This window comes from Brachionichthys hirsutus, chromosome 2, assembly GCF_040956055.1.
Source record: "Brachionichthys hirsutus isolate HB-005 chromosome 2, CSIRO-AGI_Bhir_v1, whole genome shotgun sequence".
In the NCBI taxonomy this organism is placed as follows: domain Eukaryota; kingdom Metazoa; phylum Chordata; class Actinopteri; order Lophiiformes; family Brachionichthyidae; genus Brachionichthys; species Brachionichthys hirsutus.
In genome coordinates, this window is record NC_090898.1 from 5,011,107 (window position 1) to 5,028,311 (window position 17,205).

General features: G+C 41.7%; 1 protein-coding gene across 1 annotated transcript in view; it reads left to right on the forward strand.

Moving 5' to 3' along the window:
* The first annotated feature begins 3,150 nt into the window (after window positions 1-3,150).
* The window catches only part of bsna (bassoon presynaptic cytomatrix protein a), a 58,488-nt gene continuing 44,433 nt past the window's right edge, over window positions 3,151-17,205 (forward strand). Inside the window, exons 1-3 of the mRNA XM_068746217.1 lie at window positions 3,151-3,759; window positions 13,449-14,499; window positions 14,851-15,182. Coding sequence (XP_068602318.1) covers window positions 3,151-3,759; window positions 13,449-14,499; window positions 14,851-15,182 — 1,992 coding nt within the window. The remainder of the gene's footprint in view (window positions 3,760-13,448; window positions 14,500-14,850; window positions 15,183-17,205) is intronic.

Here is a 17,205-nt window from a genome sequence, read left to right on the forward strand (position 1 = left end):
TTTAAAGGCTGGGTGTGACAGCGATAAATGTCCCTGGTGCAACACTGAGGCAAAGTGTGCAAACACACGGAAAGAAATACTGTTTCTATTATTTGGCTTGTCATCTGCATCGGCCTCAGTTTCTCACAATTAACGATAACGACGGTGTCTCCTTAAACATGAATATGAGGCTCTTTGGCTGCCTCAATACTTTTTTTGTTTCTCTTTTCTCTATTAAAAAATATATAATATGTGCAGTAACTAGAAATAATGAGAAACAAGTGCACTAATAATTGTTGAAATAGGAGAACGGGATGAATGCAGTCTTAGTTTTAGTCTTATTTAAGCAGCTCCTTAATGTGGAACAGAAAGAGGGGGTGTGGCAAAGGAGGCGTCGGTTTTCAGGGTGAACATACTGCTGAAACGTAAGTGACTGTTACAGTTGGAAATATGTAGCAGAGAACAGTGATATGGTGATTTTTGCCAGTGAGTTTAATGGATTAACTGATACCAGTGGGTCAATTTGTGAGAAGAGAGAGTCGCCAGTGACTCCCTGAGCACTTCAGTCTCCTGTACAGGCCAGAAGAAGAGAGGTTCAAAAAACATTTAGCAGATGTTTAGAAATGATCAAAGGGGGGCATTTGGGGTTATCACGCTTGCATAAACATAGACATAGAATTAAACATGCACAGTCTGGGAATGATTTATTGCAGTTGCAGAGCATTGGGGGGGTATTGAACTTATCCCAACAAGCCTCTCATCCTCCTGCCTCTGCCGGGTGAACCAGCGAAGCTTTGAGGTTCTCCTTGACTCACCCCGTGCCTCTTCAATTTCAAATGTGTGCACATGCGGCTACTGTCACAAGTGTGTGCGCACGGTTAGGTTTAGTTTTTGTCTTGTGTCTATGTGTTTCACCCACTTCCTGTTTTATTTTGGCGCTCACCCCTCCTCACTCCTTTCATACCCTGACTTCCTCCCTTTGTGTGATTGATTCCACCTGTGTTTCCCTACCTGGTGTATAAATTGTTTGTGTCTCCCTTTGTCCTGAGCCAGTTTGTCATGAGTGTTTTGGTGCAGAGAAGCAGCGCCAGCCCATGTCATGTCACGTTAAGTGAGATTTGAATTTTGATACTTTGTATGATCTTTGTTACTTTGCTCAGTTTCATGGTCATAGATGTCTTCCTCTGCAAGAGTGATTTTCTGTTAATACTGTGTTAGTAAAACTTACTGAATTAGAGTTGTGCGTTTGGCTTCAGATCCTAGTTCGGGTCCTGACACAGGAAGTATAAAAGAGACAACAAAAAGGTCTATGATTCACTTCCATTTCAAGAGCACAAATAAAAATCAACAAAAGGAGAGATTGAAAAGGGGACGAGAGAAAACATTGGTCGAGCGAGGCCATGGTCGGTCCTGATTGAAGTAATACATAGTGCAGACAGTGGGGGCAATGAAGACAAAAGCGGTTGTGAAAAAGACTGGGGAGAAACTAAAAAAAAGGTTAGTAACAAAGAGAGAAGGAGAGAGGATGTCACAATGGAAGTCCACAATAACACACGGATTTAGTAAAAGCGGAGACGGACTGGACCCGGTTGACGTAGAATCAGTAACCCAAACATGTCCTATTTGTATACACTGCATATATATACTATATATATACTACACAGATTGCATATATAACTGTCTTATGGACATGAATGTAAATACAAGATTAACTACTGTAGGGCACCATCAAATGAATAGATCTCTATTGTCTGATAACTGTCATATGTCATTGTGTGCTTTATAGGTGGCTGGTGGCTCAAATGTTTCCTGTTAATTCTGTCACTGTAAAATGTCTTTATGAGGCACTGCGAGAGTTTCTCACCTCTTGAATGTAATGCTCTTTGACGTGGATGTAATGGATGATTTCAATTGGAAGAATCAGATGCAATAATTTGCACATCATTGCTATAATGTCACTTTATAACTCATGCTTCGTCTTTATCACGCCATGAACAAACATAAAATAATCTATTTTGAAGAATATTTCTAATGGCTAACATGCATTATATTTTATTAATTTAAGCACTTGTACACGTATATTAGCTTGTGCTGACGGTTAATGAGTAGAGATGTGTGTATATATATATATATATATATTTATGTGTTCTCTATCTTAACACGGCCTATTACATTCCACTTTAATTTGTTTGCACCCACATTTGCTCCGGACTCCATCAGCAACTACCAATGAAAAAAAAAAATGTTAATTATTTTTGCAAGCGGGAGACTCTTTTGCAAGAGTCTCCCGCTTGTTTCTGCATCTCTTTCTTTGCCAAAAAAATAATTGAATTTGGTGGAATTGACAATTACTATGACTGAATTCTCCTGTTGTGTTAATTCATTTAACAATGCATTCAAATACAAATGTGTTCTTTTTTTCCATTAAATATCCCATTGAGGCGGTTTTCAGCCAGCAGGGTACAGGCCTGTTAAACATTCCGTTTCTCATCTGCAGAAAAGCAATCATTGCATTCAAAAATGAACTTCTGTCTTAAACTAACACTGACACAAACTCATTTAAAAATGGTTTTCAGGTCAGAGAGGATGCATTGTAGTTTAATTACATGGCATAATATCCATTCCATCTGTTTATCAGAATTTAGAACATCTTGGTTTACGTCTTTGCTCTAATTCAATTATTAGGCACTTTACACTTAAGAACAATGACAACTAGCTGATGGGCTAATTGTGCTAATTAACTACTACATACCTGCATAGGCAGCACATCCCACTGAAAGGATCAGCATCCCTGATGAAAGATGTTCCATATAGAAGGCATATAAATAAAGATGGAATGTTGCTCATGTATTGCAGTGAAGAGTAAGTTATCTTGCACCTGTTTTACTTTTGCATTAATGCAGAGAATTCCAGAGCATTAATGTGACTGTTGCTGAGGGTGCAAAGCTGTAATAACAGTTATCCTAGCTTGAACAGTTGGCATTAATTACATACATACAACAACTATAACCATAATGTCTAACCTCATATAGAAAATATGTTCTGATCTACTCAGATGCTAATCAATCTAATCAGTTTGTCTTTGCTTTGTCCCTCTCTTTCAGGGGGTCTTTTGGTCCAATGGGAAGCCCCAAGACAGGCATGCAACAAGGAGGAATGGGAGGAGGAGGAATGGGGGGAATGGGAGGAGGAGGTATGGGTGGAATGGGAGGAGGAGGTGGTGGTATGGGAGGAATTGAAGGAGGAGGAATGGAAGGAATAGTAGGAGGTGGCCTGGTAGGTGGTACAATGGGTGGAATGGGAAGAGGAATGGGTGGAGGTGGAATTGGGTCCAGAGCTGGTGAGCCATACCGTCTAGCCACTCATGAAAGTCCAGTTTCACCACGACACATGCAGTCAAGCCATGGACCAGTCATGGGGCATGGCCAAGGATCCGGCCACGGGATGGGTCACAGTCCAGCCGGATCCAGCATGGGAGGCCATGGAGGTCAAAATCCCGGTCAGCATGCCTCCCGCCGAAACCTCCAAGTCGACTTCAGTGGCTCAGGGGGCTCCAGAACAGGGCGATCTCCTTCGGTGTCTCCTGACCGTGGCGTGACACCCACTTCGCCCTACTCGGTGCCACAGATCGCACCGATGCCGAGCAGCAAACTGTGCCCAGTGTGCACCACCACAGAACTGTCCAACCCGCCGGCTGTACCGAACTACAACACCTGCACTCAGTGCAAGGCCACAGTCTGTAACCAGTGTGGATTCAACCCCAACCCGCATCTTACTGAGGTAGGTTGGTTGTGGCAATAAGTTGTATGCATGTTTTGTTATGTGTTGTTGTTGTTGTTTTTTACATCATTTTTTAAACTTTTTAAATTTGAGCGCCATCTGTAGTTTTCTGGCTGTATAAACAGTATCAATAATCAACTAATGCTGATTTATAGTGAGGGACTAAGCATTTGGGAATTAAACTAATTTGAGCCTGTAGGCGGACAGAAAACGCTTTTGATTAATGTTTCAGATTTAGATGATAAATGACGAGACACTCGCATCTGAAGTCGTAACGAGATCCAGCAGAGACAGACACGATAAACACAAGATCCCAGACACGGACGTTGTTTTCATGTTAGTCGATAACTTCCTTCTTCCAGTTGTTCTCGCTGCTTTCCTCTTTCCTTTGCCAGGCGTCTTACTGCTGGCTTTGTTTAGATCCATGAGTAAGAGCTCAAAAGAATAAATCTAAAAAAACACGCACACGAAGCGAAAAAGGTGCACATCTCCAACGGCAGGTCGACTCAAACTGAGTCCACTCGGGTAGACTCCGCCTTCCTTCGCCGTGTCTTCGGTTCGTCCTCGGCTCTTCTCGTGTGTTGGAATTCCGAAAATCTGTTTGACTTCCGAGGCATTTTAAACTCAGTTTTTTTGTTCAAGAACCGACTCAATCGAGAACAGAGGTTCCACTGAAATATATGAGAATGCGATATGTGAGAATATGAATATGAATGGAATGTTTCAGCCAGAATATATAAATCATAAATCTGTGTTAAGCAATTGAAATTGGATTTACATTATTATAAGAACTCAGGGAATGTAGTTATAATAGAATTTTAACAATGAATTTGGTAGATAGAAAACAAGACAGATTTGGTCCCCATTACCTGCAGCCATCTCTCCGTTGTCTCTCAGTCATGTGTCATCTAAACCTTTTGGCAGCATATCCTCCTCCCTGTAGTCTGTTTGTTGTTCAACAGACTGCAAACTAATTTTAGGCTCAGCACATTAATTTGCAGAAGCAAGCCACGCGGGTCATAGTGTGTGTGTGTGTGTGTGTGTGTGTGTGTGTGTGTGTGTGCGTGTGCAGGTGTGTGTGTGTGCGTGCACACGCGCAATTGATTGATTAGTTTCCAGGGAAATCTGCAGATTTTTCTCTTCTGTTCTTTCCCCTCAAATCTCAACACCTGCTTGTCACACAGTATTTATGCGAGTGCAACTCACTCGTGTTCGGTAGTCAGAAACACACACGCAGTCCTTTTATAGAAATATGACAGATTACCCCCAATAATTGTATAGCTATATATTTTATTTATTGCCTACATTTTTCATTCATTTCATTTTACAATATCATCATGATGAGTCATTTAATTTAATATGCTTCTTTCCTGCATTTACAGAATATACAGCATTTATATTCTGTACAGGATCAATCTCCATATAAGCTCTTTCTGCTTTGTGCTGCCAATGACACCTTATACTGGTCTAGTCTAATATTTATCACCGTCACTGTCACACTGCCGATGTAACGAGATAAAAGATATAAGAAAAAAAAGACAGTCTGACAAGAAGAGATCCAATAATGGTTAGATTTGCAGTAAGCATTGAGAGCCCGATAGTGGAGGTGAACACTGGTACAGGATAATTGTATGTCATCACGCCCACTGATGTCTGCTTTGGAGAATATTCCAGTCCATTTCACATTTGGGTTCCTGCTCATCATGGCTAATTAAACCTCAAAGGAGTTGGTCTCACACCCCCAAGCAGAAAATCTGAATTGTCGTCATTGGTGCACTTTGCCTGTTTTGTGCTGGTGTCTTAGGGTCACACCTGTGACTGTCCTATTATTACCCTAATGGTTATTTCCAATCTGAAGGACTAGGCTGACCTAAATGAATGGGTTTGTCTTCATCACCTCTGACAGAGAATAATGATTACAGTCCAGTGTAAATTGCAATGATGAACTGTGAGCCACCCGTTCACCATCCTGTGCTGGAAATGTCAATTTCCGCTCTTCTCCAAACTAACTGTGGTACAAAGGCTTCTCTTCCTGTCTATCGCTCTTCTCTCTCTCATTTTGTCTCATTCTCATATTTCTTTCTTCCTCAGTCTCCACCAACACTCTCAGCCTTTTAGTCACCTTTACGTCTGCCTCCCACTTTCTCCATCTGCTCGTCTTCTGCGTGTCGCTTCCCTCTTTCCAGCGCTCCTCTGCGGTGGAAGAAGCCGTCTGCCATGCATGGCTTGTCCATGAGTGAGCGTTGGATCAAAAGCCCCAGTGTCGGCATAAGCCTCTGCCAAACAGCACAAATCGCATTTGAAAGCCTCCAGTTGCTCTGACAGTTCAGTGGAAATGGGCTCACACATCAACCCACATGTGGAGGCATTGATAATACACTCGGGAACAAGTTTAGATTGGAGGAGAAATGTGGCCGTGCTGTAGATATTACTACTTGTGGGCACAGGCATCTATTCTGACATGCATAAATGTATGTATCAGCAAAATGACAAAATACTTCTGTTATGGATTCATACTCATTTAAAGACCACTGGCAGACTTTTATCTGAAGACTCCTTAGCCCAAATTTGACATTTAATTTAACAGTATTGAGGGAGGACGGCTCAGTGAACCCATTCATTTGGTTAATTGGTTAAACATGATTGATTTGTTTAAAAACTATTCCATCATCTTGAAAAGGCCTCGCTAGCGCTCAGCTGCTAACTGCGATGCTTTTCTTTCATCTGTTCTTCATCCCTCATTGCCAATGGCCCTTTTTGCTGTTGACTGTTAAGGTGTCATTACAAATGAATGACTAGCGGATGATGAAATGTTGAGTGTGTCTAATATGGCTCTCACTTCGAATTGAAGGTCAGAGCTGTCGGAGCTCACATCACCTTCACTTGGCTGAGCTGACTGAATATCATTGGAGTAATTATGCTGCGACAGGAACACAATGCAATAATTGCAGAGACAGACATGTGTGTGACTCATTCCTATCCTGCATCAATGCTTGGGATGCATCTAATATTAAATGGCTGACTGAGAAACTAGCACAGTGTGGTGATGCTGCCTGCCTAGCAGGCCTGTCGCTAAATTAGTCACGTTTTTTTCAAGAAAAATATAACCCTCAGAAAACAAAATGCTGTAGCTCTTGTCACTGGACGAGTTTGCAAGCTGGTCCTCACTTAACGACAGAGTTACATATCGAAGACTCAAAGTCAAAGTAGCATTATTGGTCAATTCCTTCACATGTGAAAAGCATGCAAGGATTCGAGAGAACATTTCCCACACTCCGACGGTGACACAGATAAAGTGCAGAGGCGTACATTTCTGAAAATAAAAAAAATAAGCATAGAAACGCATGACAGTCAGAGGAAAATGTATGCAGCAGTAATGAAATAAGATAAAATGAAATGGTACAGTAAAGTAGACAAGTGGAAGTCTCTTAATGAAGGAGCAGCATGTATTCTTATATAATTTTAAATCATAGTGCAAGATAAACGTCCTTGCTGTGAGGCAGCAATGCTCGCCACTTTGCACACCCAAGTTTAAAAATTTGATAACGGAGCATAATATTCACAGTTCTACTGTGTGTTCCAATGTTTTGGTACAGGCATCCCGTCCTGGTACTGCTACCCTGGCCCGTATCCAACGTATTTCACAGCTGACCCAACTGTTTGGTCTTTCTGAGTTTGTGACCTCTGCTGAGGCAAAGGTGGTTTCTGTAGTCCAGCAGGTTCCATGAAATCGTCTCATATTCACCAAATGAAGAGCAGGGTGCTCAACCCACTGTTTGACACAAAGGAACCCTTGAAGGTCGATTCAAGCTTCACCCTCACCTGGATAAATGAGAATCTACACAAGCACATGCAGCATTTTCATACAGGAATGGATGATGGATGATTTTATTCCTAGGCCTCCTCATACCTTTTAAGCATGTCTCCTTATCTCCCTCTCATCCTCCCTATTCCCATTTCTTATCTCCAGCCATGATCTATCTGCCCCTGCTTTTTTTAATGCTTGTTCATACTTTTCACACTCATCTTCCGAGGTGTGCACCATGTTTCCTTCAAGTATGTTTGGGGGGGGTAACTGGAGAGACCTGGATTATTTTGGCACATGCATTAGCGATGGACAGAGAGCAGCAGAGAGGCTCCAGCTGGGCCGGCTTCGGAGAGAGAAGTCACATGCACATGATCAAATTGACACATGCACGCACACACACACACACACACACAACTGTAAACCCAGGAGTTCAAGAGCAGGAATTTATAATGAGCTGTTTGAAATGATGAATTCCTGATGAGGGACAGAGAGATGGCACCTGTGCTGAGGAAGACTACTACTAATATTATTAATATATATATATATTAGACACAGTGATTTCAGTCATAAAGAAGTCCAATTTACACTATCACACAAAATGTTTTCTGGATCTGATCACGAATGAGGTCAGGGAAAAAATATTACATTTTAACATTGAAAACTGCTTTATGGATTTAAAAAATAAGTTAAATAAATACTCAACTCTGATTCACTTTTACTTTCCATGGTTGGTGTATAAAGATACCAACTATTTAGAGCCTTTTGGTGATGATCCAGATCGCCATGTGGGCGGCGTAAATCCAATTATGAGGGGAATGAGCTGCTTAGCAGAGGTCTGTGCTCTCTGAGTGCTTTTCTAGTTGTGAATGATATTCGCCTACGATAGCCCCATCTTTTCTTTTTTTCCTCTTAATGTTTTTAGTTATGCTGTTTATACAAAACTACACATAGCAAACAACTGTCTTGGTGGGACCATCATCTTCCATCAACTTCTATAACCCAATTTTTTTAAAGTGTGACAGTGCTGTCCCTGTATGATAAGACTTTGAGGTGGCAGTGATATGATCCCTGCTTGCACTGCATTCATGTCTTGATGTCTTATCAGATTGCACACGCTGTTTGGTGCAATGTCCTCCAAATGATGTCTCTCTCTACTTCATCAAAGCAAAGTCTAATCAAAGTAGAAAATTAAAATGCTGAATCAATTAATCAAACATTGTTAGGAGGTCACTCTTTCCCTCTGAGAAAAGTCTATAAATGTAAAGTGTGTCTCAATTTCCACATTTCTTTTAGTCTTTACCACCAACACACAAAAATGTGTTTGTGTGTGTGTGTGTGTGTGTGCAGAAAAAAAAACGCTATTAATAGCTGCACTGTTAAATGTATGTATGATGTCAAGCAGCAAGTAAAAGCAACTTTAAATTCATCTAGAGTTTCTAATTTATTTTAGATGTTGTTTTTAATGACACTCAGACTCTGGACACACATTAGCGTTTGTATGAAAATCTCCTTATATTACACACGACTACATACATTACACACATCTGCACCATAATCTGTGGAAAAAGTGACCGACAAGCATTCAGTAAGAAAAATTGAGTAAACTATAAACAAATAAGAGATGGAAACACAAATTTATCTATCAAGCAAAATGAACCCATATTGTGTAAGGTCTATTTATAATATATTTGCATTAACCAAATCGTAGAACATTATTTAAAAAATAGTTGATGCTTCCATTTGATAACTTTTAACATTTCAGTGTAGGAAAATAGTTGTGGTGGTCAAGGTTATTTGAAGGGGCCAGTTAATTAATTAAGTAAATGGTTGTTTAGGAAATAAAAATGGTGTGTGTGTGAGTGCTTCTAAAATTAGCTGCGGTATTCAGTGCTTCATCTTGGAAATACTTCCTGGAAGGTCATCTCTTTTTTAGTTATTGATCAGTACATTAGTCAGCTGCCATGACGGCCATGCAAATTTCTTCTTCACTGCGTGACGGCCTTCGAGCCTCCACTCAATGACTAAAAGTCAACATAAATATTAGCGATGCAGCGAGCCCACTGCTGAAGCTGTCTATGTAGGAGGGATGTTAAGAATAGGAGCATCATCTTCTGATAAATGTCTGTAAAATAGCACACGCAAAAAGACCTTGACACATTATTTCAGATTATTCTCAGCAACCTTACAAAAATAGTGGATCAATATATTTCTTCAGAGTTTGTGTAATAATCTTAAACCAGAAGCATCAAGTGCAGCAGTAAAAAACTCATGTCTCATGATTGACTGTTTAAATCATTTCCCCTTTACTGCCTCCTAGTTTTCTGCATATGTCGTTATTCCTTAGCTGTGCCTGAATAGGTGCCTTTCCTGCGAAAAAGTGGACGATACCAAGCTGAGCCAGGCAGTAGAAATGCAGATTTATTTGTTATCTAATTTAGAGCCAATCTCAGGCCTTCCCTTCTGACTAATGACAGTTTTTTCACTTGTTTTGGTGTTTATGTTCAACTATAAAAAGCACTGCCAGAGTATACCACCTTTTATGTCAGTTGCAGGGTTGTTATACACTCCCACTTCCTAAAAAGTTAAACTGACTTAATTTCCGTCGGGATCAATAAAGTATCTCTGTCTCTCTGTGTGCATGTCAACAAAACGTCTCTTAATTAAGGACAGTATCTCAGATGATAAAAGAAATAGGAAACCACTTCTACTAAAAGCGTCTGTACTCCTCTCTTCACATATTGATGCCTCACTAAAATTATAGCTCACCTTTATTCTTACTGCGTGACTGCAAAGAATCCTATACTGTTCCTTGTTCTTTCTCTGCCTCCTCTTTGCCTTGAACAGCTGTGCACCATTTGATAGACAGGTCTATTAAAAGCTGGGCACCACGGTGTGGAGCTAACTATGGAACCTGCTGAAGTTTCCTATCTTTCCTTTTTTTCATTGTGACATTTCCAGTCCGTTAGAGCCAATTGCTGACAATAGCAGCTAAATTCAAGTTGACCTTGACGAGACTTGTGAGCATGTTGTACTTGTATCGCTCTCTCTTGCAGACCTTCTGCCGTTGTTGGTTTTAGAAGAGGCGGTGATAGTTTAATTATGTTTCTGTGGTTTTTTCCAGCATTTGTCTACAGTCCACCCAAACTGTAGACAAATGCAGTTTTTCTAATGCTGACACCAGGCTAAACAAATAGCTTGAGTTTGTCACTTCTTATGAAGCTTCTATGTCTGGGGTCTGGATTAACATGAACAAAGGCCTTAAACATACGTGCTTCTGCTGCATTGAAGGCAAAATAAGAAATATAAAATACCTATGCAATTATAGGGTAAAAACAATGTGTTTCCTATGAAGGTGATATGGGTATATAGTGATGTTATTATTATCTGATGCTAGACAGATATACTTACAAGTATATTGCAATGTAGTATTGTATTAGAACAATGATTAAATTGAAGGAGAAGCCACTGTAGGATGTTTCAGACTGATGACGCCTCCTTACGGGAGTGGGTCGATTAAATCAGCTGAGGTGCCCTTGAATAAGGTATTTATCATTCAGATGGTCCGTGGAATGCCAGCAGTTTAGGATGGTGGCTACTTTCATGGGATAGTTTCCAAGTTGCATATGATGATGGAGCAGCATGGTTGACAGCTTCCTGGAAATACAAGCGTTTTAAAAGTTAAATATAAATGTGAGGGCTTCAATGAGTTTAAAGTCATTGCCATGTTCAGATATAGGCGAAGGAGAAATGCCTGAAGACGATATTATACATCACACCTTGGGTTTTCTCTACATTCAGTTATTCTAGAGTTTGGTGATCTGTGACGTGAATATTTCACATTGACAGGCGGTAGCCGTGCGTGCGTGTGTGTGCGCGTGTGTTTGAGTTTAACTGCATTTAGAAATCTTTTATATATTCAAAAGATTCCATTGGAAATTCTGAATAAAGCTGTTTAGCATATTAAATTGACATGGAAGGCAATTTGGATTTAACTTTGAAAGCCAAGTAAATAAAACAATTCACACAACCTTACTTTGGCATAAACATCATAGTCACCTATCTCAAAGCTTTGACATACAAAACCGAGCCTGCCTGCATCGACGCACCCCTGGAGGTGTGAGATGAGAGGAAGACTGTTGCAACAAATCCTGAGTAGCATGACTCTTCCTCACCTGTTGGCAGCAGGACTCAGGTGTGTAAAGGATTTGCTGCTCTGCGAATGAGTAAGCTTGACATAGTGAGAACTGAAGAGCTGCTGGTACCCGAAAGCTGCTGACTCCTCTCCCTCCAATTGGCCCCCTCTTCATCACTTTCTACTCTTTCCCTCATTCCTCTTCAGTATCTTGTGTGATTTGGCTTGTAAGGCAACGGGTTAGATGGGGGGCTCATTAAGATTAGCACTCCCCTTCTCTTCCTCCCTAGCTAGTACTTCTCCCTCTCACCATCTTCATCAGTTGTGGCAGCACAATGTAGGGGGACGAGGAGAATCCTGCGCAGAAAAGAATTACCTTCAAATATTTTGCTAATATATGAATGAGATCTACATTTTTAACTTCATCAGAAAAAAATGCCGCTAAAGCTGGAACAAAGACAACTTGAACAGTTAAAGGGAAAAATGGAGATGTGAAAAGAGTAAATCAGATGGAAGAGGGGCAAATGGGAGTGGAAAAATAGTTAAAGAAGGGAATACGCTATAGAGGAAAGGGGAATGTCAGGCTCTAGCAGGCTCTAGCTGCTGAGCTAACAAAACACGGGATCAGTAATGTTGTCAAGCCATAAAATGCCAGACAGCAAAGCCGGCTGTGAGCGCAAAGCGGGATGAATCACTCAGTTCGTGTACGTGACTGATGCAGCCATGTTTTTCTTTTCCTCTCCCTGGGTTTTCCTCAACCACCATCAAATCCAAGGCTGCTACCTTGTCCAATATCAGCTCGCAAAAAAAGGATGGATAGATGTTTCAGCTGGCAGCAGGTTAAATTATACAGTAACATTGCGCATTGCATTATGGGAAGGAAAGGGGATGGGAAAAACAGAGAATTATAAAAAATAAAAAAAAAAGCACCATTTACAGAAGATGGCTTGCTGTGGTTGTTGCAAGGCTACAATAGGAGAGAAATTATACATAAGTGACGTGACACACTTTACAGTGTCAGGAAAAATTAGAGAGCCAAGCGAGGTCCGGGCACGAGGCAGCGTCAATCAGCTCTCATCTGGAAGAGGTGGGGGAGGAGGAGGAAGGAAGGAAAGAAGGAAGGAAGGGTAAGAGGAGAAGGAGGGGTGATGTGTTTTTTTATTTTTATTTAAGAGGGGTGTTTCATATTTGCATTTGACTACGTGTATCTCTTGTTGTATCTGTTGTGTCCACTCCTGATTTCAATCTCTGTGTGTGTGTGTGTGTGTGTGTGTGCGTGTGTGTGCGCGTGTGTGTGTCCATGAGCAATGTCATGCTCTTCACTCAGCCAAGTTGTGGTTGGTTTACCTCTCTCTCCCTCCGTTTCTGGTTGATTGCAACTATTCCACTATTTCCACTGGAAGAAGAAATGAACCGTATTCTATGTACAGCCATTTAATGCACTCTCTGTCACATGCAGCTTTAAAGATAAAATAATAATAATAATAATAATAAATCATGGATAAATGGCCATGGGATTGTTTGGGTCTTGTTGGAGTTTATGCTCTTCTAGATCATCATTAAAGCTACAAAAGACCTTTCTTCACTTACACTCCTGCAAATTTAAAGAATATCAACTAGGCTTCAAATGTGGTAGGTCTTTATTTTCAACTCCAGGGGAGATTTTAAAGAAGCCAAACCCATTACAACATTGCATTTGATTGCTATTTTAGAGTTAAATAACATTAAACCTTTATTTTCCAATTGCAGGTCCAGGAATGGTTGTGTCTGAATTGTCAGATGCAGAGAGCTCTTGGAATCGACATGACCACACCTCGCTCGAAGAGCCAACAACAGATCCACTCTCCATCCCACCAAGCCAAGCCCATTGTACAGCCTCAGCAGCCCCCTCCCCAGCCAGCTCACACACGACCAGTGGCAGCTGCAGCACAAGCCAGACCTTTGGCACAGAGTCAACCCATCCAGCAACAGCAGCAGTCTCAGCCCTACAGCCAGACCCAACCATACTCACAGTCCCAGCCATACTCCCAATCCCAGCAGTACCCCCAGTCTCAGCCGCAGTCCTACCCTGCATCCCAACCAGGACACCAGACTCAGCAGCATACCTCCCCAGGCCTACAGAGACACCAAGGCCCTGGTGGCCCACATACTCAGACAAGGCCCTTTCAACAAGGCATGCAGTATGACTCGTACTCCCAGGGAGGTTCCGGAGCTCCCGGAGCTGCTGAAGTTCCCATGGGAGGCCTGAGCCAGCCTGGAGGTCCACGGATTCCCCACCCTGGTGCTGTGCCCCTCCCTGGCCTTGCAAAGGCTCCCTCCCAGCCTGATTTGGGTCGTAGTTCTCCGATGCACCAACCTATGGCACGCCACCATGATCAGACGAGAAGCGCTGGTTCCTCCCCGGCCCACAGACCTCAGAGTCAGGCCCCTGCTCCCGCTCAGGACGGCCTGACCAAACTGTTTGGTTTTGGGGCATCACTGCTTAATCAGGCTAGCACTCTGATAAATGTTGACCCTCTACCCACTGCCTCCACCCAGCCAAGCCCTGCGCGAGGCAAGGTGGTATTCAGCAATGCAACTCAAGACAATAAACATCAACAGCAAGGGACCCCTGGGGCCAAACAGTTTGGTATGGGGGGCTCTCATCCTCCAACTCAAATGGGTGATCCTCATGCCCCGAGTCAGATGGGGGGTCATCATGCACCCAGCCAAATGGGTGGCCCTCATGCACCAAGCCAGATGGGGGGTCCTCATGCACCAAGCCAGATGAGTGGCCCTCATGCACCAAGCCAGATGGGGGGTCCTCATGCCCCGAGTCAGACGTTGGCACCCAGCCAAATGGGTGTTCCTCATGCCCCGAGTCAGACGTTGGCACCCAGCCAAATGGGTGGCCCTCATGCACCAAGCCAGATGGGGGGTCCTCATGCACCAAGCCAGATGGGTGGCCCTCATGCACCAAGCCAGATGGGGGGTCCTCATGCCCCCAGCCAAATGGGTGTTCCTCATGCCCCGAGTCAGACGTTGGCACCCAGCCAAATGGGTGGCCCTCATGCACTAAGCCAGAAGGGGGGTCCTCATGCCCCCAGCCAAATGAGGGGTCCTCAGGCGCCCAGTCCAGTTGGGGGGTTTCATACACCCAGTCAAATGGGAGGTCCCCAAATGGGTGGATCTCACGCGCCAACCCAGAAAGAGCAGATCATGCAAAATCAGCAAGGAAAGCCACAACAGCAGTCCCCTGCACTTCACCAAAAGGAACAGCATGGACAAACCCCTGCTCATCGAGAGAAAGGGCCGCTAAAGCAGGAGCTGAAGGAGGCTCCCGTTCCTCCCCCAGAACCTCTCAAGCCCAAAGTAAACTGTCCTCTTTGTAAAACAGAGCTGAACATTGGCAGCTCCGATCCACCCAACCACAACAGCTGTACGCAGTGTCAGAGTCAAGTGTGCAAACTGTGCGGCTTCAATCCAACGCCACATCTGGTGGAGGTAGGAATGCTACACCTACAGTGCGCACACATCTTCTTGGTGACACATGCCTGTGTAAATATGTAAGTAAAATGTGTTTCATATATTGAACACACACACACACACATTGTGATTCACCTCTCAGACAATCAATACCATTCAGCCCAAATAGAAAACAATTTTCACTCCAAGAGTGAACTTCTTTCTTCTCGGTTAGTAAGTACTCATCTTTCTCTCTTTTCTGCAGACTTCACTCTATTTTTCTAATTGTTCCTCTTCTAAGCATCTATAGGCCTATATATTTCCTCTCTCTGCTATCTATTAAATTGTCTATCGTTTATTCTCTCTCATCAGTTTCTTCTAACTAGTTCTCTGCCCCTTTTCTGTCACCATTAAATCAAACTTTTACATACTTTATATACTCCAGATGTGGATTCTCAGAAAAGCATCATTACTTTTATTTTTCAGCAATCATATTTGTAGGAGTATCGATTATATGTTCTGATAAATGGCCTTGAATGAAGGGGGGAAAAAACCTCACTAAAAACACAATTAAAATCTCACACAATCAAATACACTGCCAAGTTACCTTTTCTACAAGTCATGAAGGAAATTAGTCAACCGAAGGATTATTTTTAATCAGAGCTACTCTGCCACTTTGTCTTTTTAGAATCACTCAGCCTCCAAAATGTATTTATCTGTTAGATGAGACGAAGCACTTGTTTTTTTTCAAGTAGGCTCATTTCACAATAAGACACATGAAGTAAAAATGACGGGTAGAAATAAAAATGAATACACATTGAAACACAATGAATAAGAAATAGGGCTAAACCATGTCAAAGTGGAGAGTTGTGAAAAGGCAATAGACAGATTAAAGAGAGATGGATGAAAATAATAGACTAAAAAGCCAGAGGGTGGTAAATGATGAAAGGGAATTTCCAGGGGAAGTGGAATCACAGAACACATTATGTTCAGTTATGCTTTCTGTCTTTGCCTCAAAGTAATTTTGCTGAAGCCTCAATGAGATGCTGCAAAAGGCCAACAATTCACTAGCCTCCCTATTATCGGCCCTGACACAGGGGCAGAAAAAAGGAAGGGGAACGTATTAAATAAGTAAATGGAATAAGCCATAGAAAAGACAATTATATTGAAGATTTCAGGAAGAATGGCACAAAGAAATATTTATAAAATGCAGGGAGAATGAAAGGAAGGAAAATCTAAAGATTTGAGGAAGAAAGTCAAATAACTGACCACAAAGAACATAACAAACAGCAATGAAATGTGAATGTGTGCAGGGTGGGAAGAAATAGCATGGGCTTAAAAAAGAGTAGCATAAAAGATGGAAACTGTGTGAGGATGAATGAAAAGAAATACAGAAATGAGAACGTTTGGTGCAGTAAGAAGCAACGTTTTTATGAGTACATTGAGATTCTGTTTTAGCGTATACATGATTCCTGCAGGGCCTTTAGGGAGTGCAGTTATTCACAGCACTGTATTGATTAGATCAAACTACAGATAATAAATAGGGCTACACAGTGCATAAAAAATCGATGCCATTTAAACCGTCACACACAAGTAGATCAAAAGAAGACTTTGCATATAATGACAGGGTGCATGTTGGTTTGTGTGGACTAATATTTTATGAAACAAATGGGTTTTTTTCAGATCAATACTTGCATAGTGTGTATTTTAAATTGAATAACTGAAGTTAAAGTATTTGAGTTGTGATCTTATAGATTTCTAGAGTGAATTGATTTCCTTTTTTCCTGGTTTCCTCAAATTTTAGATATTTAAATATATATATTTTTTGAATGTTTCCTAGTTTATCATGGTTTTTGAATTGATAGATTTTATCAGGGATAAGCTTTGTGAATTTAGTGAATTTATTTCCTTTTTCCCTGTTTATTCAAAGTTTTTATTTTTATTTTTGAATCAACTGGTTTTTCCTTTAAACTCTTTCAATATTTTCTTGAATGCTTTGTCTCCCAAAATATGAGAATGTTTCTGTTCAAAACAGTCAGACATGAAATTACCCTTCAGAACC